Genomic DNA, 24679 nt, shown 5'->3' on the forward strand with positions numbered 1-24679 from the left:
TCATTGTTTGCCAATAGGTGCAAACTGAGTACAAGAGGACAGCAAAACCTTTGCTGCATCTTCAGAATATTAAGGCCAAGATGTCTCATTCAGCTCCTCCTTACAGAACTTCCTGAAATGGAAAGCTTATTTCATCTGTCCCAGACATGGCCTTGTCTTGACCTAGCACCCTTTTCACATTGATGATTTGGGAAATTTATCTACCCAATCATCTTGCTTTTTAGTCACTCTTCCTACATTTTTTTTTTAATAAAAAAAAAAAAAATTCCTTAAAAAAATAATTAATCAATGTGTTGGTATTTACTGAATATGTTCTGTTATTTCGGTCAGCAGAGAAAGGAATTCTGCTCTCACAAGTATCCTGTTTATACAAAAGCTTCACATAACTACCATTTGCTATGTTTAAACTACAATCACCCATCAAAAATTCTGAGTTGTACATATTTGGAGGCTCAAAAAGCACTCAGGGGAAAAAATGATTAAATGCCTTGTTCCTGTATTCCCCCCTAGATACCCACTTTTGACCTTGTTGGAGACAGGATACTGGGCTACGCAGACCTTCAATCTAACCCAATAGAGTCACTCTCGTGTCTAATTTTTGTATTAAAACCTCCAAAATCTACACAGTTCTGTAAAAATTTCAGTTTTTCTAGCCTAAGGAAAACATAACTGTTACTTACTGAAATAAAAAAAAATTCATCAAGCAACCACTGCATCACGAGCCCACACGGAGGACAGAAGTACTGCAGTTTTATCTGAACAATCTGTAAGATGGATTTGCACAGACAACAAATCCCAGTGTTACAGCTTAAAAACTTGCATTTTTTAAAAGAAGAAGCTGAATAAACATAGAATTGGAAAGAAGGACGCAAATTTTAACCGAACTTTTTTTTTTTTTTTTTTTTTCCTTATTTTCAGCACTTGCAAATAAACAGTTCTAAGTTAAATTTTGCCACTTAAAAAACAGGGAAAAGCTGTTGCTGAGAAAGGTATCACTATAAGAAATGGCTAATGCTGAGAGAAACAGCAAATGAGGCTGCAAGATGAACACTTATAAATATTAGTGTATACACACATACATGTGTTTTAAAATGTTAGATTTATGAGTCTATAAAAATATATTGGTGGTATTTAAATACCATAGGTGCAAGGCACAAGACAGTGATACTTAGTAAGCAAAGCAAAATCAAGAGAGTTAATTTGATTAAGTTTGTATTGCCTTTTGTTTTCCTAGGTTCTCCAAAGGGCAATTTTGCTTTGTGAACTGAAGCTCTGGTTTTTAAGACAAGGTCACTCTTCCTCCCGCATACACCCCTCCTAGAGAGAGGAAAAAAAACCCTGAACTAGCAAAATGTTGAAGCATTTGTACATATTCCTTTTCTTTTATCTCTCAAAATACCCCATTTCATAAACTAAAGACTAATTTGCCACATCTAAGATGGAATAAAAACATTTGGGAAAGTTTTCCAACCTGTCTTCTTGAATTCTGTTAGATCCAGAAAATATCTCTGAATTTTAGTGCATCTCTCAACCTGCTTCCAAGAATATATATTTTTAATAATTTTTGTAACATTGGCTACAATACAGCAAGTCTGACACATCATATAGTAAATTTCATAAGTTCATTATTATTCCATCTTAAAACAGTAACAAACAATAGTACACTCCAAATACCATGTTAAATCAAATGGTGCATATTAACAAATGCTGTCTGAAAGCTGCAAATTGCAGGATCATCAATCGTTGGTTAAGTCACCAGAATGCATTTTAAATACTTTGTCCTTTAATATTATTAATATAATTTCGTATTTGCATACAGAACATCATAGGGCTCATTATTTACAAAATAGCTAAATGTACAAAATCTTTTACATTCAGTATAAGAACTTCATTATTATTCTGTCTAAATAACAAGCAAGAAAATCTATTCCCTGTATGCAAACTCTTTTTTTAAAAAGAAGCTGAACAGCCTGAATATTTTTCATCTCCTAGTCCTCATAGTTCTTTATTATCATCTATGATAGTCACCAGCTGAGGGAAGGTGAACAACTACCCTCCTACCTCAGTCTTAGAGCTGGCAAAACGTTTTGCCTTGCAGTTGGTGAAAGATCAGCATTGATGTGAATATTGTAAAACACTTCTGCCTTCTACATGTGTATAGAATTCAACCTTAGTTAATCTGTTACTGAGCTTCAGTATTTGGCCTCCTCAGCTTTCATTTGTTGAAAATTCAGGCTTGGGCAGATTTCTGATTGCACTTGCAGAATACGTCAACTGTTGGAAAACAAATATTTGAACAAAGCAGAGCTTGCACAGAATTTTCTTTCTTTCAGCACCAAAGAATTTTGGCAAGACTTGGTGAAAAACATTTCTAGTCAAAAGAACTCTGCTTCTTGTTTTACTACTCAAACTGATTTTATTGAAAATACCTGAAATTACACACAGGAAATCAATGGGCACTACTGCAGTAACCCTAGTAAAATACTTCTGGTTCAAAAATTATCTTCTCTTAAAAAAAAGTTAGAAGCATATTTGACATATAAGAATAATGTCACTAATAGTGGCAGAACTCTAATTTATGCATTTTTCCACTTTCTTGAAAACACAAAGTACTGCTCATGTAAAAGTAAGGCTGGTAAAAAACGCAAGGGAAAGACTTTACCCAGTATTTTGTTCTATAAAGTTTATGTAGAAAGATCTTAAACTAAAAATTTTTAAGGAACTCAGAGGATAAACAGAATACCACAAGATCTCTGAGGGAGCTGACAGAATGCAAGTGCTTCTAACTGCTGTGGGAACTGGACTAAGAACTCAACGAGTTCATCGAATGAATTTATTGCATGTAAAATATAGCAGGACCTAAATAAAGCAAGAGAAATAGGATCTAAATACTCCTAAAATACCAGTGCAAAAGGGTATCACCTCCTCTGTCCCAATTACAAGTTTTAAATCAAGTGCTATTACAGACATTAACAGAAGACATGAACAGCATGAGTGTGCTGTTTTCATATGCTTTCTGTACATTTAGAAACTCACATTAGTACTGGGTCACTTCTCTTAAGCTTAGCACTTGTGCTCAATGTTTTTCTAGTTGCTGGCCAGTGAACAGAAGCTGAAAATATCCACTAATGATATTAAAAAATAAGATGTCTTTTCATTTGTTACATTGTTAGGAATCAGTATGTTTCAAATCTAGTCTTTGACATAAAGATATACCGGCTTATATACATTTATATGCAATCCTTAGACCACTGTAAATCCAGAGAAGTAAAACAATAAGCCTGTGTGTATATGGAACTGTTACTTGAAGAATAACCATTTCTTGAGGCTTCACATGAAGGTGCCAATTAGAACCCACTGATTTCATACCCCAGGTGTCCACATTTAGTGTGGGTTGCACATACATTGTAGTACTATGTAACAAGACTCATTTCCCATCATCACCCGTGTTCCCCAGCTGCATTTTTCAATTGTTAGAAGAAAAATTTTAAAATTTGTCAAGCATTTTCCACCATTCTTCCCTTAAGGATAAAAAAAAATAAATTCTGTCTGTATTATGGATTTGGATGCACTGAATAATAATTCTATTCCTCTGTTACAGATGATTTCCTAGGTCTGAGAACAAGATCCTTGATAGAGGTAGTGATTTCCTGGAGCTCTTTTCGAATGGTATCTGCTCTTTCCTCCTCTTCCTGGTTATCTGCTTGGTCACCATCTCCCTGTTCAGTTTTCTTAGTTTGGCTGATCAGCTGTTTCACTACCAATCCCTGGTATTTGACTAACAGAGAATGCTGATCCTGAGGGGAAAACCAGAACAAAACAAAGCACTTTCAATGTTACAGAGAAGGCATACAGACCTTTAATTAAAATTTTTAAAACCCCCTATGTTCTCCCATTCTTGCCTAAATAAAGCTAGTGATACATAAATATATTTCCATCAAGGGATTTTGCAACCTGAATTCTGAGAGCCATTCAAAGAGGCAGAAAAATGAAAGTGCAGCCATGCTGCAAAAAAACAAGCACTGAAGCAGGAAAACAATGCAGTTAGTAAACAGCAATAGCTTTGGCAGTTTGGAGTACAGAATTACAGAATTATTTTTTTCTTTTGAAGAGGTATATCTTTCTTTTAACACTGAATTATAAAAGTTTGAAAAGCAACCATACACTGAATTATAAAAGTTTGAAAAGCAACCATACTCTAGCTGGGAGGAAAGAATGCAAAAATTTCCAGTTATAAGAATTATTCCAATACACAACTGTCTGTATGGGTAAAGGCAAAAGCTTCGGTACCAACACCACATTGATTTTTAATTTCATTTAAAAAATATTGAAGACAGACCCCAGAAATGGTAAGTTTTAAATAAAATGCAGGTCAGAGAACTGTAATGATTAGACATGAAGCAGGTTCCAGTCTTATGAGGTAGAAATAGTGTGAGGCACAACTTTTACATTTTGTCATAAAAAAATGTACTTTCCCTTTAAAAAGCTAGAAAGGATACCTCTGGAATCTTGCCACTTAGAAAATTAATGATCTGTGGTACTGATCTTCCTGGTGCATGAAGCATACAGTGGGTTGAAAACTGAAATAACAGGACTGATGTGAGGTGCAGAACAAGAGCAGGATCTTCTGTGACTTTCAGCTGTTCAATTAGAGCTTGTCTGTGCTGAAACAGGACTTGCCTAAGGAACAGGAATATATTATGTAAAAATGTTTCTCAGCCTGTGTAACAATAGTTTACAACAGAGACCTAAACATATCTTAACTTCAATTAATTTTAGTTTTCCCCTCTGACTGACCATTACTTTATGTGAAATTCCACATTAAAAAAAAAAAAAAGCTAGCACTGGTATAGCTCAGTTTTTGAAAGACCTCTAGAGAATGCATCAACTGGTATGTTTTTATAAGCACTGAGTCAGACAAATCAGCTAAATATGAACTTTCCCTTCCTTCTTCTCCCATGGAATCAGCACTGCTTGGGTTTGTATTTTTCAGATAAACAGTCTGGAAAGAAGGACTGCCTCTTCCTTACACATTCTGTGTGACTGCTACCAAATTAACCATCTGACATTTGTGCAGCAGCAGAGTTACATTTCACATACTGTACACAGAATATGCAATGTACATACCTTTCCTTCTTTTTGTCTCCTTTTTTCACCATAATACCACAAATATCCACTGCAGAATCAAGGCATGAAAGAAAATCTTCTACACTCTATTAAAAAATTATATAAATATTTAATTTGTCATAGCAGAGTATAAAAAGGTTAAATACTGTTCACCATTAATCACCCAAACAGATAACTGAAAATATTTGAAATAACTATGGAAGAGAAAGTATTTTGTGGAATTTAACTTCATTCTTTTACCAATAGTTCATTTACTTAAATACGAAACCAAATTATAACCTAGTAGTCTCAAAAATTTAATTAAAAACCAAATACATGTTCTACAGTTACTTTTTTATAATTACTTAGATGTATTTTTTATTAAGAAACACATCAGTATAACATTTTGTGTAAAAGAATTAATAAATTATTTTCCTTTGTACTTACACTGCCACCATCTGAATGTCTTACATTAAATACCAAGGATTTCACTAGTTAAGAAATACACAGAACAAAATTCATCCAGAAGCAAGGAGCTGAGGGCCTATCAGTCTCAATATGTAAGACCACTGCTTCATCTCTTAAAAAATACAATAAGAAATTCTATTAACTCTCACTGACTTACAGGAATTCAAAAGATGATTTTGTGTTCATCCTTCACAGCAGAAGCAGTTATGTGCTACAATATGTACATCAGCTGTTTACTAGCACTTTACCTTGCCATTAAGAGAAGTATGAAGTTTAATTAAAGGATCTTTGGTTTCTTCTGGTAATTTTCCTAAAATTTTCATCCGGACCTGTATGGAACAAGAATGAAATTAATCCATAACACTGATTACCATTTTAGCTGTAGGCATATTTAAGCAGAAACTAATTAAACGTCAAATACACATCACTCTTCTAAATGAGATTGCTGAAAAGTAACAATTATCTGCGTACCTCACTTGTGATTGCAGCATAATTTTCTGTTGTCATCATTGAATCAGAAGCTAGGAAGTTGAAAATAAGATTTGTAATGTCTGTACAGACAGTCTTCAGCAGGTGTTTGGCAAGGTTATTCTGAGCTTCATCTGTTAAAGAAATAAGTGATTAAAAGTAACATAGTTATCTGATTCCTATGGCAGTTATGACAGCACTTGCAAAAACATGGACTTGATGCACTGTGAGTAGTAAGAGAAAGTCATCTGGATACATGAAGCTAACATCCCTCGTTTGCTTTTGTTTATGGAACATTCTTCAGTGAAACAAGTGAGCTTTCAGGTCTGTAAGCACATTTTAATGCATTGTTAGTACTTCAAAGCTATATCTATATAAGGAGTACAGTAGCCCCTGTACAATCCTCCTGAGTCCCTAATGAGCAACCACTGCTACCCATCAACAAGTAAAGAGTATGTAAAGGAAAAGTCTGCAGGACAAGCAGTTAAACTGAATAGCAGGTACATGACTTAAGGCTGAAATGGTAGAATTTTATAAGAAGCTACAGAACACATGTCTGAGGAATAATACTAGGAAATAATATTATTTATTTTATTCCTAAACACAGGAATATCAGGCAGTTTTGCTAGTGTTTGCTTTTGTTATAGGTTTTCTGCCAAGAAAGTTCTAGAAGAAAGCTGAACACAGCACACAATCTTGAAAATGTCTGCAGTATTTTCCTAATGCTACTTTTTCTCACAAAATCTACATAGCTAGAAAGACACCTTACAAATTAATACACTGCAAAATTAATCTCCACCTTTTGGAAACATACCCTCAAGGAGCAGTTACTTGCAGTATCAAACCTAAAAGAAGTTTTACCAGGGGCTTCTTCGAATTCTTTCATTATTAGCACAGGTGATAGAGTGCAGCAAGATTACTGGGTTGTTTTTCTCTCTTTTTTTTTTTTTCCCCTCAGACAACAAAACCTCAGAAAACATGCAAACACTTTGGAATGAAGGACAAGAATCCACAATTATCTTGACAGAAGATATAACAGACTAAGTATATGAAATAAAGAGAATATATTTTAGTAAGTATGCAAAGCAATGCACTTCAGTGTAAGGTCACTGCTAGGCAGTGCAAATTAATGCATAAGTTTTTCCTTCTTAAACTATTGCTCTTCTATGACCTGGAATGTAGATTCTGGAATGAATACAACCTTCATGAAACACATTAATTTTTTAAAGTACCTGTGAAATGCTTTATTCCCTTTTCAAATAACCGAATGTTGTTGTACAAGTTTGAGAATTCCTCCTGCAAGTCCTTCATAGTCTGCCTTCTGCTAGCTCCAGAGGAAGATGTGGAAGATGTAAAAACAGAACGTACAACTTCCTGGTAAGTTTTTGTTAAAGGTCTTAGAACAGAAAACAAGAAAGGAGAAAAAGGGAACATTAAGTAAAATGTAAAACTGTAGAAGGTTTTCCCAAATCTATCAGCGACACAGAGAGCTACATTATTACACACTAAATGAATGGGACATGAATACCACATGGTGATATTAAAAAAAAAGGCAATAATTGAAATCAGAAGGACTAGGAAATTAAAGTGTATTTTTGTAATTGCAGAAGTACTACTGGTTACAATATATATAGTACGTGAATGCCTGCCAAGTCAACTCATAACAACTCCTGAATGAGAACAAGATGAAAGATAGAAAAGATTTCCAGAAGCAAAGCTGTTTACAAACTCTTCCAGTGGTCTGTGGACAAATACTAGACCAATGAGTGCTGCAAGAGGGGAAGACTTAAGTGGCACTAAAACAGCACAGGCCCTTCTGAAGACACAGTTACCATTGCACTCCAAGTTTCTTCAGTCTTGAGTTGTTAATAGTTGTTATCATTTTTTCCCTAAAAACACACTTCCACATCTTCTCTCTTGTATGAAACATCTTCTAAAAGAAATTACTCATCTTTGATTAGATCAGTTTGCTGATCTGGCTTACTACTCATTTCACAGAGGTACCAGCACAGCCACAAAAGAAAGGGAACACAAACATATACCAAGGGCTGTACAGAAGATGGGTCTGGTGAAACCTCAACATGGATCAGTGTAAGGTGGTGGAAACACAACCATGAACCTGAAAATATGCTTGCTAACAAAGGACACAGAACCTCCTACTGCTAAGCAGAGAATTATTTCTCATTACTGTGCCAGAACAGCTTTCTAACAGATAAGCATATATGTAAAGCTGAGATGTACAGAAAAAGAACTTAATGATTACTTTACTGATGGTTTGCTACCACCAGTAAAACATTTTATTTTCTAAGCTATAAAAAAGACTGAAGATTCATCTGAAGTGAATCACAGACTTTCTAACTCCAGTTAAATAACTGAAATTACCTCATTAGATGTTCAGCAAGTTCTGTAATAAGCTCTTCAGGGCAATCCTGAATGTGGGTCGTTAAAACATCCTCAATTTCCTCTTGTGACATGAAAGAAAACTCTGGCTGCTTGTTCCTACCTGTACTGGCCATGAGCAACAGTGATTGAGAAAACATTATATTTAGTTGTGCTGTAACTACTCTGCATGAAATGCCTCCAAATCCAAACACAGAAGAAATGCATTACCAACAATGAAAAAAAGCACACCAAACACCAAAATGGATGACTACATGCCACAGTTACATTTTACACAGAGGAAAAACTGACCAAATGTATCATCTAGTTGTTATTTTTAATACACAACTTCAGTAGCATATGAGAACACACATTTTTGGTGAGAGATTTCGAAGTGCCTGGCCCATCCATTAGCTTAGAAATAATGATGCCACGAAGACCAGAGATCTTTTTAAATGCCAAAACTGAACAGAATGTTCCTAGCTGAAGGATTTCACAAGTACACATTTCTGATACTTCATCAAATAAAAGAAATAAGGCTTACTTATGATTGTTTCATTTGCAACCACTATTTTCTAAAAATCTAAAATGTAGGCACATACTTCTGAGGAAACCATCCATGCTCCTTCTCCCAACCCTAAAGGCAGAGACAGGGGCACCCATAAGGAGAGATTAAAACTCATCCTGTAATGTTAAACCAGCAAGACACATCAGGCCTTCAAAGTACCTCTATTTTCCTTTCCTCTATTACAAAGTTAATAGTTATAAAGCTAGCTAGTTTATACGTAGAAGTCTCAGTTAAGCATGATGGATCTCATTTAAAAAACTTTTGTTTTGAGCATATATTTGATCCTTAGGAGGAAAAGCATCTGTTTCATTGCTATGATTTGTTTAAGCAAATTTACCTTTAGAGCTGGATGAGAACCTCCCCCTTGCAACATTCAGCAGGTGCTACGAAACCAAGTATAACATTCTGCCTGTAATCTAAGGCATCTCCTACATAAAATCAAGTTGCAAAATGAAAACGCTCTCATTTACTTTAAATTCCTTTAAAAAAGACTAAATTCTACTTTTCAGAGAATATGGTGTGTCTATTTCATCTAAATAGCAACATCATATATACTGATACAACTCTAACAAATTTTATTCTTATCTTCTTTGTTATTTTACCTGACTGTACCAATACAGTGTGGAAAAACATAGATGTGGAAAAAACAAGTGATAAAAACATGTCAGAATGAATAGACAGTGCCCCCCCCCCCCCAAATGACAAACCTGTGCTAGTTGCTTGCAACTCTTCATCGCTGTCAGCATCCTTTCTTCCTTTCTTCTTGGTTTTCTTTATCTTGATCTCTCTAGCATTACCACCTCCTCCTCCTCTCACGCTTCCGCTGCCCTCTGGTGGAGAAAAATGTTCTTACTGCAAAGTTCTACTCAAAAAGTTTACAACATTGTGGTAATGTATCTGTATTTCTTCTAAATTCTTAAGTAAAAATTAACACTAGCTGATTCTGGACAAAACCTACAATACAATACCTCTGAACCTCAGGGCCATAAGTTTTGATCTTAAGAAAAAAACCAACTGAGTTAAAGCTTTCATTAAGTTAATGTCATTAATGAACACAAATACTAATCATACCATATGTACATACTATTTAAAAAAACAAGCAGTATCTTTTTCCAGCTGATAATAGATGAGATACCAGTGTCCATAACATAACGGGGGGAATATCTGTTGGCTGAAAGTAGCATCTTAGTAAGCATTTAGCATTTTTTAGTTCAGAGATGCTAAATAATGTAGCTAGAAAATGCAACTTTGTTAACATACAGAGAAAGCATTCTAATTAGTAAGTATTTATCCAAAATACTATTGGAAGAATAAATTCAATTAGCTAGAAAACTAATTCTTTTTTGACCACTCCTAGATGACAATATAGCAACTGCAATGAGATATTGCAGTTCAGGAAAAAAACAAAACAAATTATTCATAGGTCCTGTAATCCCTGTGTTCACACTGCAGACAAGAGCTCAGCTTGCAGTACAACCCGTTTCCACAAGGTAAGCTGCTATAATTTGTTTCCTTTGTCACAGCTTGTTCCCTTCCTCTTTTCAGTTGAAATTTAAACTCTAGAAGGACTGGTTCTATACACACAGTTTTGAGAAAAAATTATTTTTCCATTGGAATATAAGGCCCAAGATTTCAAGGAACTACATGTGGTAATGGTACTACCATTTAAGAAAATTAAATAAAAGACAAGATGCTACTTCTCACAAAGCTTACTGCATCTGTTACGTGCTACGGACGAATTTTAAAGCATTGCTTTGCAGGAACAGCAAACTGGTTCACTTGCAGCTAACTTGTAATACCTTCTGCATATGTGACCTCTCCAAAGGAAAGAAAAAAAAAAGTTGGTGTTTTCCAGAATCTTATTTGAAATGTGACTGCATTCAGCTGAGCAGATACAAGCTGCCTGTCAACAGTGCAATATACTACTTATTCTTGACACAGGCTCCTTTCATTTTGTATTCCACTTTATAGTCATATAGAAGAAGTTGCACTGCAGTCAAGATCTTACCCACAGAGAGTTGAAGCTGGAGAGACTACTGCCAGAAAAGCCATATTTTATGACAATAGAATGCGTGGACTGTAATGTGCACAAAGGATTACAACAGTACATGCCTCTACAGATGATTGTTTGTGAGACTGTTGCACGTGGGATTACAAATTGACAATAAAAAATTGATTGTTTTAAGGTAGTACACCCAACAATCCATAAAAAAACCACTTCAGGATAGTGTTTGCTGATGGTGCAGCACAAGTTACCTGTGGATATAAATGCATCTAGACATGTGGTACACGCTCAGTGGAGCCCTCAGAGGGCTGGAAACTGAAGTCATCCTATTTCTGACAGTTCAATTAAAGTTCAAACTTCTCTGCTTCAGCTCTGACCTAGAAAAATCTGCTCTATTTTGTGACCAGAATAAGTTCAGATTCCATGCCACCTCAGTCATGGCCTTTTTAAGAAGAGAATATAATGTTTTATTTTTCAGATGAGTATATTCAATTAAGCTAGATGCATCAGTGTTAAGTAGCACATGAAACTCTGTTCAGCTGAGCTGTGCTGTTGCAACACAAGAGCCACAAGGTTTCTGGGACTGCAAATAACCATCTTTAGTCTGAATAGCCTTTTAAAAACCAGAAAGATTCAAAAGGGTTAATTTCTCATATTTTTATTCTTCCTCAGAGTAAGATCTATTTGAAACAGCCACCACACAAATGGCGTAAATCTTGGCATTAATTTAACCCACAATATGCCATGAATAAACAGTGTGAATCTCCAAATAACTGTTATGTGTGTTAACAACAGAAAGTTGTCAGGCTTAAGATTCACAGAACAGTTGTACAGCATTCTCCAAAAATCCTCCCTCTTAATAACTCATTTCTCAATTTACACAGAGTGATTTTGGAAATAACTTCTAAATACTATAAAGAAATATTAGAAATATTTTCATTTTCCTGAATCTCTGCAAAACGGACAGCAAGTATTTATCTATATTGTGTAATTAAAAAAATAGAACAAAGGTCCTTAAGCTAATACTGGCTTCGTCAGTCCTCACTGCACAAGTCAATGTATGTGACCATACTGTATATACTAATAAACAAACATGGATTCCTTGCTTCTAAAGACAGTTGGACAACTCCAAGAGTGTTGGACAACTTTATGGTATTTCTGCACTTCCAAATCTGATGTAAGTTCTCATGGACATAGCTTAGGTATGTCTACAAGTACAGTATAATGATGAGAAGTGGTTGGATTATTTAAATAGGTTCAGCAATGGACTGGAGGCAACTAATGGACTACAAAATAAAGTAACTTGAAATTTGAATATTTCATGTTTAAATTTTTTTTTAAATATTGATGCCTTACCTGTTGCTTTCTTTCTTCTTTCATCCTTTTTGTCTTTTTTATTAGCATATGAACCATCTAAAACAGAAGCTTGTTTTAAATCTTCCTCAGTGATTAAATTAACAGGATTATTTTTCATTTCCTAAAATGAAGAACATGCACTTAATAGCAACAAGACACATGCAACAACAACAGATATATATGGAAAAAATTTTAGCCATTTGGCCATTTTTAAAGATACTAATGTAACACAGTGCTTTCCAAGTGCAATGCATGAAGCAACACTTTTTCTCTTCAAAATTCAGCCTCTAATCATACTGTTAGTGTGATTGTGTTCTCTGTGCACAACTGGATTTACATTACACTGACTACACATACAAATCTTGTCTTCATTTTTGCTGATTTTCTCAAGTTGTATTTCAGATGAGACTTAAAGAGACTTAAACAGCAAACAGAAAATTCTGTGAATACTCAATGCATGATGCTTCTTAAACCAATAAAAAACTGTACCTTTTCAGCTCTCTTTTGCATCATATCAGAAAACAGATCAACACAGCTGCTTAGAAATTTCTCGCTGACCACAATGGTGTCACTGAAGACTAAACCTGCAGAATTTTTACTTAAAGATCTCATGACTTGCTGAACCAATATCCCAACATCTTCTACTGACAATGAACTGGGGAGAAGAGTCTGGAATAAAAAAAAAAAATCGTTCTCATACAGTAATCTGTTCTAGAAAGTACAGGTATACTTGTATATGGATAAAAAGAATCCACAAATGCCCTATTTGACATCTGTTAACAATTTACAATATAATGTACTTTTAAAACTAGTAATTTAAGAGTGGACACTATTTTACATCTGACATCCCAAGTTGGTCTTAGCTATCAATAGAACAGTGATAACTTCCTCCCCTGTTTTTGTTCAGACCAACCTAATGTCATATAATACATTTTACTTATTATTTTACTTAAAGTGAATATGCTTCATTGACAACATGAAATTTTCATTATACATGTGTAGTTCCAATAAAGTCTCATTTGACACAAAAATAACACAAAATAGATAAATCCAACAACTAAAGATTGCTTACTGCTACATCTATCCAGTTTCCAGAGCTGATAGCTTCCTCTACAGAGGCTTCAACTTGATCCACAATTTCTTGACCAACACAAGCTGCTCTCAGAAATAAGAGTTGTGTGGACTTGTATTTTTTTTTAATGTAGCCTGCTGGGTCAGGGATGCCAAGTCTGTGCAATGCATCAAATTCTGTAAAACAGATAGACATCTGTTATATTTAAGTATCATCATAAGCATACAGGATCTTATGTGGTAATTTTTAAATTAAAGTTGAAAATGAAGAATTATATACAGATTTTACACAAGTAAATGCAGCCTCCAGTTGATGCTTATCTAAAACGTAGTTTTTTACAAGCTACACTAAATAGAATTAACAGAAATATGAATATTAAATCATGGACATGACTTTGGTCTTATGTTTTGGAATTTTTTTTTCCAGTTTTTTATACTATTAAATTTATCTCTGCAATTTAAAAGCATTTTAAGATAAGACTGACAATATTAACAATATATGCAATGTTGCAATGTTTTGTCTTCAGAAGTACTGCAATATACCCATAGAATCATGCAATGCCTCAGAAGCAAGCATTTCAACTACTTGGCAGTTTATACCTAAGATGTTTTGAAAACATGCAAAGACTTTGACAAATACTCTATCAAAGAACATTACAAAAGCACTTAATACTACTACAGTAAATACTGCCAAGCCTTTTCAAACTGCAAGACTAACTTATTTAGGGACTGGTCCTTTGGGACCAAAAAAGCACATTCCTGTGTTTACTCAGGTCCACATTTTTCCATAGGTTCTGCTTTAAAACACCACTATTCAGCATCACGTAGCTTTAAGTTAGATAAGAGTTGTTTGGATCCAAAGCAGGACATTAGTGCTACCCCACAACAGTTTTACAAATCTTATTTTGGAAAAGGTTTTTCCTCTGGTTATAGGTAGTTATTCAGAACCAAAGTGTGCCTGCCATCTGGACTCCTGGTCAGAAACTCCAATGATATGGGTCAAACACAATCACTGAAAGGTCTGTAATGAGCAGTCTACAAAACGTTTCCAGAACAGCAATAAAAGTAGCATTTGTAACTGTGAGAAATAAAGTTACTGGTTAGCAGTATGTTTCTCTCTGCTGAAATATGACTCTTTGTTATGAAATAACACACATCATTATAAGCAAAAAGATCTTTTAACAAAGGAGTATCAACCACTGTATTGATTTCCACTTACCTTGTGAGCTTTTGCTCTAGACATTAGCTATATTAGGGGTAAGAACAATTACCTAAAGCAGTTTTAGAAAGATGTTTTATTTACAGGAATAACAATTAGTTACCTAAGTAACCATTCTGCTTGAAAAAGGAATCCACCCAGTTGCTCTGAGTTCTGGCATAGATGTCTGGAATAAATACAGCATTATCCTGTCTCCCACCAACCACGGTTCCTTTTATACGACCAGAGTTAACAAGTTCTTCTAGAACAGCTACAAGAAGAAAATAAATGAAGTGACATTTTAAACGTTGATGTACCCATTAATCAAAGCATAGCAATTATTCTACATTTCTTTTTTCCCTACCTATTAGTTGTGTTAATTGAAAGAAACAGATCAAGCTGCAAGTGTTTGTTGTAGTGAAATATTTCCAAGTCCTACCAATTATTTTTAACACTTATGAGAATGCCTTGATAAAAGCTCTGGAACTCATACAACGTTTCCAAAGACAGAGCCATAATGGCAGGAACAAACCAATTTTATTGAGCTTTTATTGAGTTTGAGCTTTTAATTTAGAAAATGAATCTTTCTGTGGCCAGACAATAAAATATATAAGCATTTTATTAATAGCGTTCTTTTTTAATTCACTGCTTGCATGACAATAAAAATGGAAAGAGGTCACTAAAATCACAGAAAAACATTGCTACCTAAACTGCATAAATGTGTGCAGCTCCTACTGGTGAAGACCTTCATGATTTACAATAAAGTGGCAGCACTTGCTGCCAGTAATAACCACCTGATAATGCACAAATATTGCTGGCAAAAAATGTACTTATAACTGGTGACACCAAAGTATTAAGCCCACCTTGATGCTAAAAGAAATATTTTCAATTCATTAAATGTTCACAGGAATCAAAGAAAAATATGAACAAATTCACTAAAGAGTGAAATGCACTTAGAAATCATGATGATTACTGGTGACAGAAGAATAGAATTTACATTCACATTAGCACTGTTCATGAGCAACACGTGATCAGGTACTTGCAGGACCTGTTTTAAAAAACAGTTACTATATACTAAAGTTTGCTGGGTACTGCAACATAAGTATAATTTAGTGTAGCAGATTTTCCTTTTGATCTATGAATACCTAGGTGGCATGTGCCAAAACAGAGGAAACTTTAAATTGATTATCTGAAACTAGAGTGCTTGCATGATTTTATTTAAATGCTAATATTTACATTTTTAATAAATAAGCTTGTTGCAAAGAACAAGAAGGTAAGCAGAGAGGTAGTATAGTGTGCAATAGTATTAAAAAGTGTGCAATGACCTGAAGGCAAACAAAAGAGAAATCTTAACTTTAATGAGAAAAGAGAGAAAACCACTAAAGAATTCCAAAGACCAGAAGCACTTGGTTGGTCAGCATACAAGACTAATGATGCTTGAAGCAGCATTTTGGACAGACAGGATGAGATTCTTGGTAGTCAAAGAAAAGCTGCAACATTAGAAGTGAGAAATAATTAAGTACTGCCTTAACATTTCAGCAGCTGGATAGGAAATCTTTATGAACCTCTATTTAAAAAAGGAAGAGTGGAAAATAAAAATAAACAGTTTAAGGGTATGATTTCTCTCTCAGCACATAAAGACATTTAACTAAGAGCATAACCAAACCTCTGCCTCCACTGTCAAAGAGAAAAGTCAATAAATAAAATCCAGAGCAGCTAATGCTATTTGGCTACATAAAATCTGTCCCTTTCTGTGTGCCTCACTGATAAAAACTGCCAGCAGCTAAGGGCAAATAACGAAACAGATGACAAAATGTCTACTATGCTGCTTGCATCATTCTGCTCCCAGAGGCATTTCATGAGGGTTTGCTTTCACTGCATTAGATACGAGAACATCTCTTCAGTTACGGACTGCACGAAATGCTTAACACTTTTTACACTAGTGAGAAACCTACTGCTCTTTATTCCAGAAGAAGGTTATATACATGAATGCTGCTTTGAAAATATACTTCTGGTAATGAAGAATCTATGAATTAACTAACAAAAAATATGTAACAGTCTAAATGAAACTCACAGTAAAGTAAATGTTCTTGAAATCCATACCGAGTGATCAAGTTGCTTACAGATGTAGGCCTTGGAAAAAAGAAAAACAAATCAACAGAAGTTAGTGACTGAAACTGGTGTGGAGAATCTAGAAATGAGAGGTTACTCAGAGGACAAAAGTACATAGTATCCTTGCCCCAGGGTGCTACAATAATGTTTAACACAGCTTTCAAGGTTTTAATTTTGAATTAAGTTGTACCTTATAACAGAGCTATAACAATTATTGTTAGGAAACTTTTGCTGTCTCAACATTTTACCTTTGTACAAATTGACACAGAAGATTATTGATCTAATAATAAGAAATCTGTCAACACATGTAGTGGGTAGACATCAGTATGTAACAGACTGTAGAGCAGTGGGATGACAATGAACATAGACACTATCCAAACAAATAAGGTAACTGCTAATTAACATTTTTTCAGCCAAACAAACTCAAGAATATTGTATATTGTATATAAGTCCCTCCCTTGTTCTCCTTTCAAAAGGAGGTCCCCTTTATCACAAAAAGCGAGTCTAATTTAAGTATTTCACCCCAGGAACTGAAGTACACTTAAAGCAAGCTACCCATAGGTCTTATCTTTTTTTCTTTTCTTTTTCAGTTCCAAGTGAATTTGATCCATAAAGACCTATAGTAAATATATTTTATTATGGAGTTGCAGGTGTTGGAATTTACCGAGTAATTGCAGTGAAGAGACCACGAATGCGCGCTCGATGCCGGGACACAAAGGCTTCTGTAAAAATCACCCCACGATTCTCCTGGTCTAGTTGTCCATGAATAATTCTACCCAAACGTCTGGATAGTGCCTGTAAATAGAAGCTGGGATGACTGCTGAAATTGTATATTAACTATGTTAAATGAAACTTAATAAAAAATCTGTATTAATGGATCAGCAAATTAGTTTTGTTAAGACAGACAAAATATTCAGAAATAAAGACCGTAAGTGGAAATTATTATTTAGGTATGGAAGTTGATGCAATTTGGATCACACTCCAAAATTCATGGAATTCCATTTTTATAACAATGCCCCCTTCTATCAGATATATGTGTATCTGATGATGAGAGAGAACTTTGCAAAAGAAATAAGTATAGTTTGGAAATGTACAATGAAAAGTAACATTTAACCTGTTTGGAAAAGTACAGTGAAAACTAACATTTAACATTTGTACTAATTTTGTATGAAACAGTGCCAGAGGAATTCACTGTGGGGTTTTGCAAACAGCCAAGACAAAAATTATCAACGATAAATACAGAAGAGTTTCAAATAGTTTATAAACATGTATCCCTGTACAGTGAACTCAACCTGGGAAATACTGCCCAGGAAACAGAGAAATCAAGTAATAATTTTTGTATGTTAGAAATGTTTTTGTAGAAGCTGATAATGCAAGAACTAGTAGAAAAAAGCTGTTCATAAATTGAGAGTCAACAAGGTTGTCTGTGGTACCCCACACGTCTGTTCCTCCAAAACATGCCACAGGATTAGCCTTTGAAAAATGAACCTTCCAAACAAAATCCAATCTTAACTGAAAGTCAACAACGGTAAGAGAATTCTCCCTAGTCCTTTTAAACACTACAACAGTAACTAACAAAGATAAATAGCTTTTTGTTTCTACTCTCGATGTCTGGTGTCAGCTTCTAAAAATGAATGCTTCTTTTACCTTTTCTGAATAAAATGAAAGGTGTTTACACCTGTATGTCTGCTTCCTGGGTAGCTATTGGGACTGATGAAATTACCCCTACATCTTTGCTCTAATATTTTAAACAAAGACTTTTTCTGTTGCCAACATTCTTAATCTGTTCCTAACAGCCATGAAGATTCTGAGTAAATTTTGCTCAAAAGTGGAAAGGCAAACATCAACTTCAAACTGTGAATAACGATTCCACTACAACCTTTTTATATCTAATACTTTTCTGCTTAGAATTAATCACAATTAAAGCCATGGGTACTGTCAAAGATGACAAAAGAAGGTGAGCACAATCAATCCCACATTTGCTAGGTTGGTGGCTTGCATCACCTGTATCAGGAAGTCTCCTGGAAGGTCGTATGCCTTGCAGAGCTCTGATACTGTCACCTGGCCAGTTTCCTGTAGTTTATCATTTACTTCTTCAGCTAGTTGATCCAGGTAACTCCTTATTTAAAAACAAGAAAAAAACCCCAACATATTATGTGTGATATACAAGATCAACCTCTTATTGACATGTTGAGTTATTAACTGACGTGGCAGCATACCTCTTTCTGTTGCACCTTTGAAAAAGTAAACTGAAAGTTATTTTAATTGAATAAAGTGAAAATGTTTGGGTTTTGTTTGCTTTTTTGACAGGTACTAACTCGCAGGATGTTAATATTAGAACTGGTCATCTGCTAGTATGGAACTGTTGAAAAGCAACAGGAAAATGTTATATGTCAATGAAAAGGGTTTCAGTGAGCAAGACAGGTCTTAATTATTTCTAGAGAAACAAGAACTTCATGTTCTTTGCCAAGAATAAATCTTGCACCACTATCAATAATCAAGAGAACCCCATCAGAGTATTACTTTAGTGGTGGTGAGGGTGCTGAATACCTTGAACTAACTTGCTCACTCATCTTAGGCTTGTAAAGTAAAAAAGGAGGTGAAAAGAGAGGTTTTGTCAACAGCTGAGGCAGACAGCAAAGCCACAGTGCAAATGAGGTCTGGCTGCTGTTCACAAAGACACTAGGTAAGAAAGAAGCCCCTCCAATGCAGGATTCTGGGCAGAGACATTCAGTCTCTGCTCCATGGATTCACTGGATGCTCTGCTGAGGTGAACCTTATTTGCCCTTAAGAAAAGCAGCACTGATGACCTAGCAGCAAAAAAAGGGTAATTCACTCTAGAAGCAACAAAGGCTGGACATCACTATTAGTCTGCATTTAAAAAGTAAGTGTGAAAGTAAGTTCCTGAAAGTACTCACTCATTTATAAGCTGTCCCAGTACAAGCTGGATTGTTTTTTCTGATTTAACAATGTCATTAGCTCTGTTTTCAATGTGCAAAAGGTCCACATTTATTACCTAGAAAAAAAAAAAAGCCAACAAAATATCTTATCAGAATTTAAACTAAAATTAGTTGTCAAACATTGAGATATTATAATTACACATTCCTATGTCTTGAGTAAAGCTGCTTTTTCTACTATTTTTCTACTATTTTTTCTACTATTGCATATATCCACAGTTAATCTGTGATTTGGAATAAAGCAGCAATACTTTTAGGGGAAAAAGCTTTCTTTGCAACTGTGACAAGGTTAAAAGAAACCTATATATTGAAAAATTCCAGGAAGCTATGAATAGAAAATACTAAATTGTTTTTCAGAAAGGTTTTCTTATTCTAAGTAATTTTTCTCCAGCCAGAAGGGGAAATTAGTCACAGAGAAAGACTACTGGAGGATAAAGACTAGTGGAGACAAGGGATTAATGAAGGAAGGGGGAAGATCCAAAGAAGCATGAAAAGTTAATTATGCATGCTCCTGCAGTTTTAAAATTTAAACAGGAAACATGTATTTTCTGTTTGTCCCCTTCAGTTCACAAAAGAAGAGTCAGAAAGAACATTATATTCAAGTGGTGATTTCAGAGGTTATAGATTATCATTAAGCAGAGAGGAGCTTTCAGTGAAGTAGAAATCTGCAGTACTCTGATGTGAGCTACCAGCTCTTCATAAAGGTGTTCTCTTACAGAAAAAAAAATCAGCTGGAATATGATTGATGAAATCCATATTTACAATATATATGGTGAAGGAAAAGAAGAAATAATATATAGGCTTTTAATTGCTAAAGAGTTACCTGTTGTAAATCAACAACGTTTACTCGACCTTTGAAAAAAAGTACAAATATACTATTAGTATATAAAACATGTTTGAACAGATTTAGAATATAACATAGTCTATCATGTGCAAAATATTTGCTACTTTTTTGTAGACGAATCAAACCAATGTCAGCTTTTATAGATTGTTATCACAAAATCACAGCTGATCAGTGCAGGATACCCCCTATTTTTCTACCCTTGCTACTTATCCAATCCACAAACTCCAGAAGTAAAAATCGCTGTTGATTCTCCTTCCCAATTTTTGCCTTGACACTGATCTAGATTTGGTCACTAGTCCATGAGTACAAAAATGGAGATGGCCAAAACTTTCTACTTTTCAATGATGCTAATAACAGAACCCAGCAAGTTTAAATTCAGTTCAGGCTATCATACTGATAAGACACACAACAGCATACCACAGACTGAGGTTTATTTCTGGTAATCAGAAGAAAATAATGAATCAGCATGAACTTAATAAGGACATTAACTTTCAAAACAGACAATTCCATGAAACCCACCCTTAAATATAATTAAAAGTATAATATGCTGTCTTCTTCTTAAAAAATTGAAAAAAGCAGCTTGAAGTGTATTTAATTCCTTAGCATCTAAGTAAGAACTTCCAAAGCAAATGGCTCTTCATACTGGTAAAATAAAAGATCTGCCAGTGACAATTTCAAAATATGCTTATTACTACATGAAATGAGAATGATTTTTAAATTCTGAGCAAAGCCAAGCATCTGGGACAGATAACTAACCATACTAAAATGCTAACTTTCCTTCAAAAGGGTTCTTAGACCACTTCCACCAATTCTACATGAGTGAAAATGTACCACATAAGATACCTTATATGCTCACCTAATAGCTTAATAGAGATTTTAAGTGAAAAATGAAATACTAGTAGGTGAATTCCTGTGTAGATGAAGAAATAGGAAGCAAGCTCACTTTTTTTTGCAAGATTAAGGGTTCCGTAGTCTTCAAAACTAACTTTCAAATCCAGAGGAAAAAAGCAAATACCATGCTTACCACCAGAAACGTGAAGTTCATCTTGGATCTCCCTAGTAATCTGTGCTGGAGTGACATACTCTTTTCCATCAAGTGTGTGCACTACTTCCAGCTGCTTCTCTGCAATCAGTTTAGTGACAATTTCTATACAGTTCCGTTCCGACAATCTACAAACAGCATAAAGAATAATCAGTTATTCTAAGTACTTGCTAAAATTATCTTCGAATTGATGTTTCAAAAATACTAAACACAGAAAATGCAATAAAGATTACTTGCTATTCCATGTGAATACTTTCGACAACAAAAAACTAAATTACAGGACCCTACTTAACACCACCCAAATCATCCATATGGCTTCCCTCTAAAACAATTTTTACTCTTCCTCTTAACAGCTGTAAGCAACCTTTTGCTGTACAGAATGCACCTGACCGTGAATTTAGCTATGGCTGTGCTTACAGAACTTGTACCTTTGATACCTCTGTGCTTTTGTTTTAGGACTGGGTTTGTGGGCGGTGGGGTTTCTTTGTTTGTTTTGTTTTGTTTTGCTTGCGGGGAGGGGGAGAGAGGGTGGAGGGTGGAGGAGTAGGGCTTCTTTTTTCTATTTATATTTTTTTTTAAGTAAACAAAAAAAAAAGCTCTGGGCAACAGCCTCTAACAGCCAACAATACATGAAGAAGAACCAAAGCACTGGTGCCGTGATGTTTAGCGACTTGAACTTAACACCAACTACAGAAGCACCTTCGTGGCACCGCACACACCCTCCTAGAGTCCCAGATGCCCCCGGGGATCCACAAGCACCAACACACCGGTCAGCCCAAACCGAAAAACGGGGTTTGTAGCGGGGACCGGCAGCCTGGCCAGACCGGACCCCCCGGTGTTGTCAGGCCCGGGACACGGCCCTCCCCAGGGCCGCGGGGGCGGAGGGGTACGGGGCGAGGAATGCCGGCAGGACAACGGGTGACCGGCAGCCACGGGCCCCTGAGACCGCAGCGGGTACCGGTACCGGCGTCGCCCCGCTCACCTGTGGGCCACGTCGGCAAACTGCGCCCGCTGGAAATCGGCAGCCAGGCGCCGAATCTCCTCCCAGGCGGCCGCCATCGCCGCTTCGCCACTGCACGTCAGCCCCGGCGGGCGGGCTACGGGTAATCAGCGGGGACAAACCTCTTAGCTGAGCCTCCGTCCACAGCGCCACCGCTCGGACGGCGTCGTTATAACGAAAAAGAAACGGCGACAAACAACAAAAGAGAATTTTTTTTTTTTTTTTTTTTTTTTTTTTTTTTTTTTTTTTTTTTTTTTTTTTTCTTGAAGGAAAAAAAATGCAGATGGACGTAGCCAGGAGAGCAGAAAAAAAACGTGATGTGAGCAGTGAGGCTGCCTTCTTCCCCCCCCCCCTTCCCAGGTCAGGACTGGGGGCTTCACCCGGTGGCGCTGCGCTGCCGGAGCCTCAGAATCGTAGAATCATAGAATCGGCTGGGTTGGAAGGGACCTCTGAGATCATCAAATCCAACCCTTGATCCACTACCTCTGCACTTACCAGACCGTGGCACTGAGTGCCACATCCAGTCTCTTTTTAAATATCTCCAGGGACGGAGAATCCACTGCTTCCCTGGGCAGCCCATTCCAATGCCTGATCACCCTCTCCATAAAGAAATTCTTTCTAATGTCCAACCTAAACCTCCCCCGGCACAACTTGAGACCGTGCCCTCTTGTCTTGCTGAGAGTTGCCTGGGAAAAGAGACCAACCCCCCCCTGGCTACCCCCTCCTTTCAGGGAGTTGTAGAGAGTGATGAGGTCTCCCCTGAGCCTCCTCTTCTCCAGGCTGAACACCCCCAGCTCCCTCAGCCCTTCCTCGCAAGACTTGTGCTGGATCCCTTCACAGCCTCCTTGCTCTTCTCTGGACCTGCTCCAGCACCTCAATCTCCTTCCTGAACTGAGGGGCCCAGAACTGGACACAGGACTCAAGCTGTGGCCTCACCAGTGCTGAGTACAGGGGCAGAATCCCTTCCCTGCACCTGCTGGCCACGCTGTTCCTGATCCAGGCCAGGGCGATTTCTGCGACAGAGCAAGGGCTAAAACCTGGTCTGAAATGTAAGCCCAGCTCAAGGTGTTGGTATATATGTATTTCAAGCCGCACTTGCAACATCTGTTGAAGCAGTCATCTGTAAATAAAGTAAAGCTGTGTTGTTGTTGTTGTTTTCTTTTTTCTTTTCTTTTTTGTTTTTTAACTTAGAGTTATTTTTTACCAGTGCACATAGAAGGAACATATGAATCATATGAACACATATAAGCATATTAATATTTCTAAATTTCAGACTCCGTTTTGAGTCTGCTATCAAAGAGGTTTTATAATGACCTTTTTCCTTCAAGATGTATGTGCACAATATGTGTATTAATATTTTCTATACCTATTTGTTATTCAAGTAACAAATCAGATTTTTTTTTTCCTGTGGAAATCAGTTTTCTGATTAAATTAAATCTTCTGTTGAAAATATAGTAACTGTTTCATTTTACTGCTCATGCACACATCTATATATATCCAGTTAACTGAGGTCTGAGATTATTAACACATATTTTATCCAGTAAGATGCATAAAAACGAAGTTTAAACAATTAATTTTACTACAATATACTAAAGTTTACTGAATCCAGAGCCATCACAGTATCAGAATTTTTTTTTCTTTTCTTTTTCTTTTTTTTTTTCCTTTTTTCCCCACATGTATATAAGCTAAGTGGGAAGGTTTTAAAAGCTATAATGACAGCAAATTTTATTTAAACTTTTACATAAGATTTATAATATAGGTTGGTGGCCACATTTCGTTGACACAAACCAAAGCAAATAATTTCTTATGATGGCAATGTGCATTACGTTGATCCACTCTGGGAGTATCAATTACCTTGTCTTACTTTGGGACAATAAAAGAATATGGTGAGGTTATATTAATCCTGTCAAAATGAATCAATGCTGTCTGTTTGATGTAAAGTGTGTTATGAAAGTTCATGTTGTAATGTTCATGTATATTCATATGCATTGTTCTGAACTCTCCTTGAGGAACTCAGAATTTCTACCAGCTCACTGAAGGAGCATGAATTAAAGGAATGGATTTTCAGTTGTGTGGTTGATGCTACTTACTAATGCAATACTAAA

At 35.9% G+C, this 24679-nt stretch overlaps 1 protein-coding gene across 2 annotated transcripts; it reads right to left on the reverse strand.

The window, feature by feature from the left end:
• Nucleotides 1-1536: 1536 nt before the first annotated feature.
• UFL1 (UFM1 specific ligase 1) lies at nt 1537-22689 on the reverse strand. 2 transcript variants are annotated; one of them, XM_071741298.1, is made up of 19 exons: nt 22557-22689; nt 21557-21702; nt 20512-20540; nt 19650-19747; nt 18736-18850; nt 17396-17526; nt 16694-16752; nt 14744-14890; nt 13423-13598; nt 12840-13019; nt 12351-12471; nt 9697-9819; nt 8425-8545; nt 7275-7438; nt 6046-6176; nt 5823-5903; nt 5128-5213; nt 4500-4680; nt 1537-3797 (listed from the first exon to the last, which is right to left on the reverse strand). In XM_071741298.1, exons 1-19 carry the CDS (start codon nt 22631-22633, stop codon nt 3585-3587), a joined length of 2379 nt encoding a protein of 792 aa, XP_071597399.1. In that variant the 5' UTR covers nt 22634-22689; the 3' UTR covers nt 1537-3584. The 2 variants fall into 2 exon arrangements, with proteins under 2 accessions (XP_071597399.1, XP_071597400.1); XM_071741299.1 differs by lacking the exons at nt 20512-20540; nt 22557-22689 and having other exon boundaries at nt 21557-21692.
• Nucleotides 22690-24679: the final 1990 nt, after the last annotated feature.

Source organism: Heliangelus exortis, chromosome 3 (genome assembly GCF_036169615.1).
Source record: "Heliangelus exortis chromosome 3, bHelExo1.hap1, whole genome shotgun sequence".
NCBI lineage: Eukaryota > Metazoa > Chordata > Aves > Apodiformes > Trochilidae > Heliangelus > Heliangelus exortis.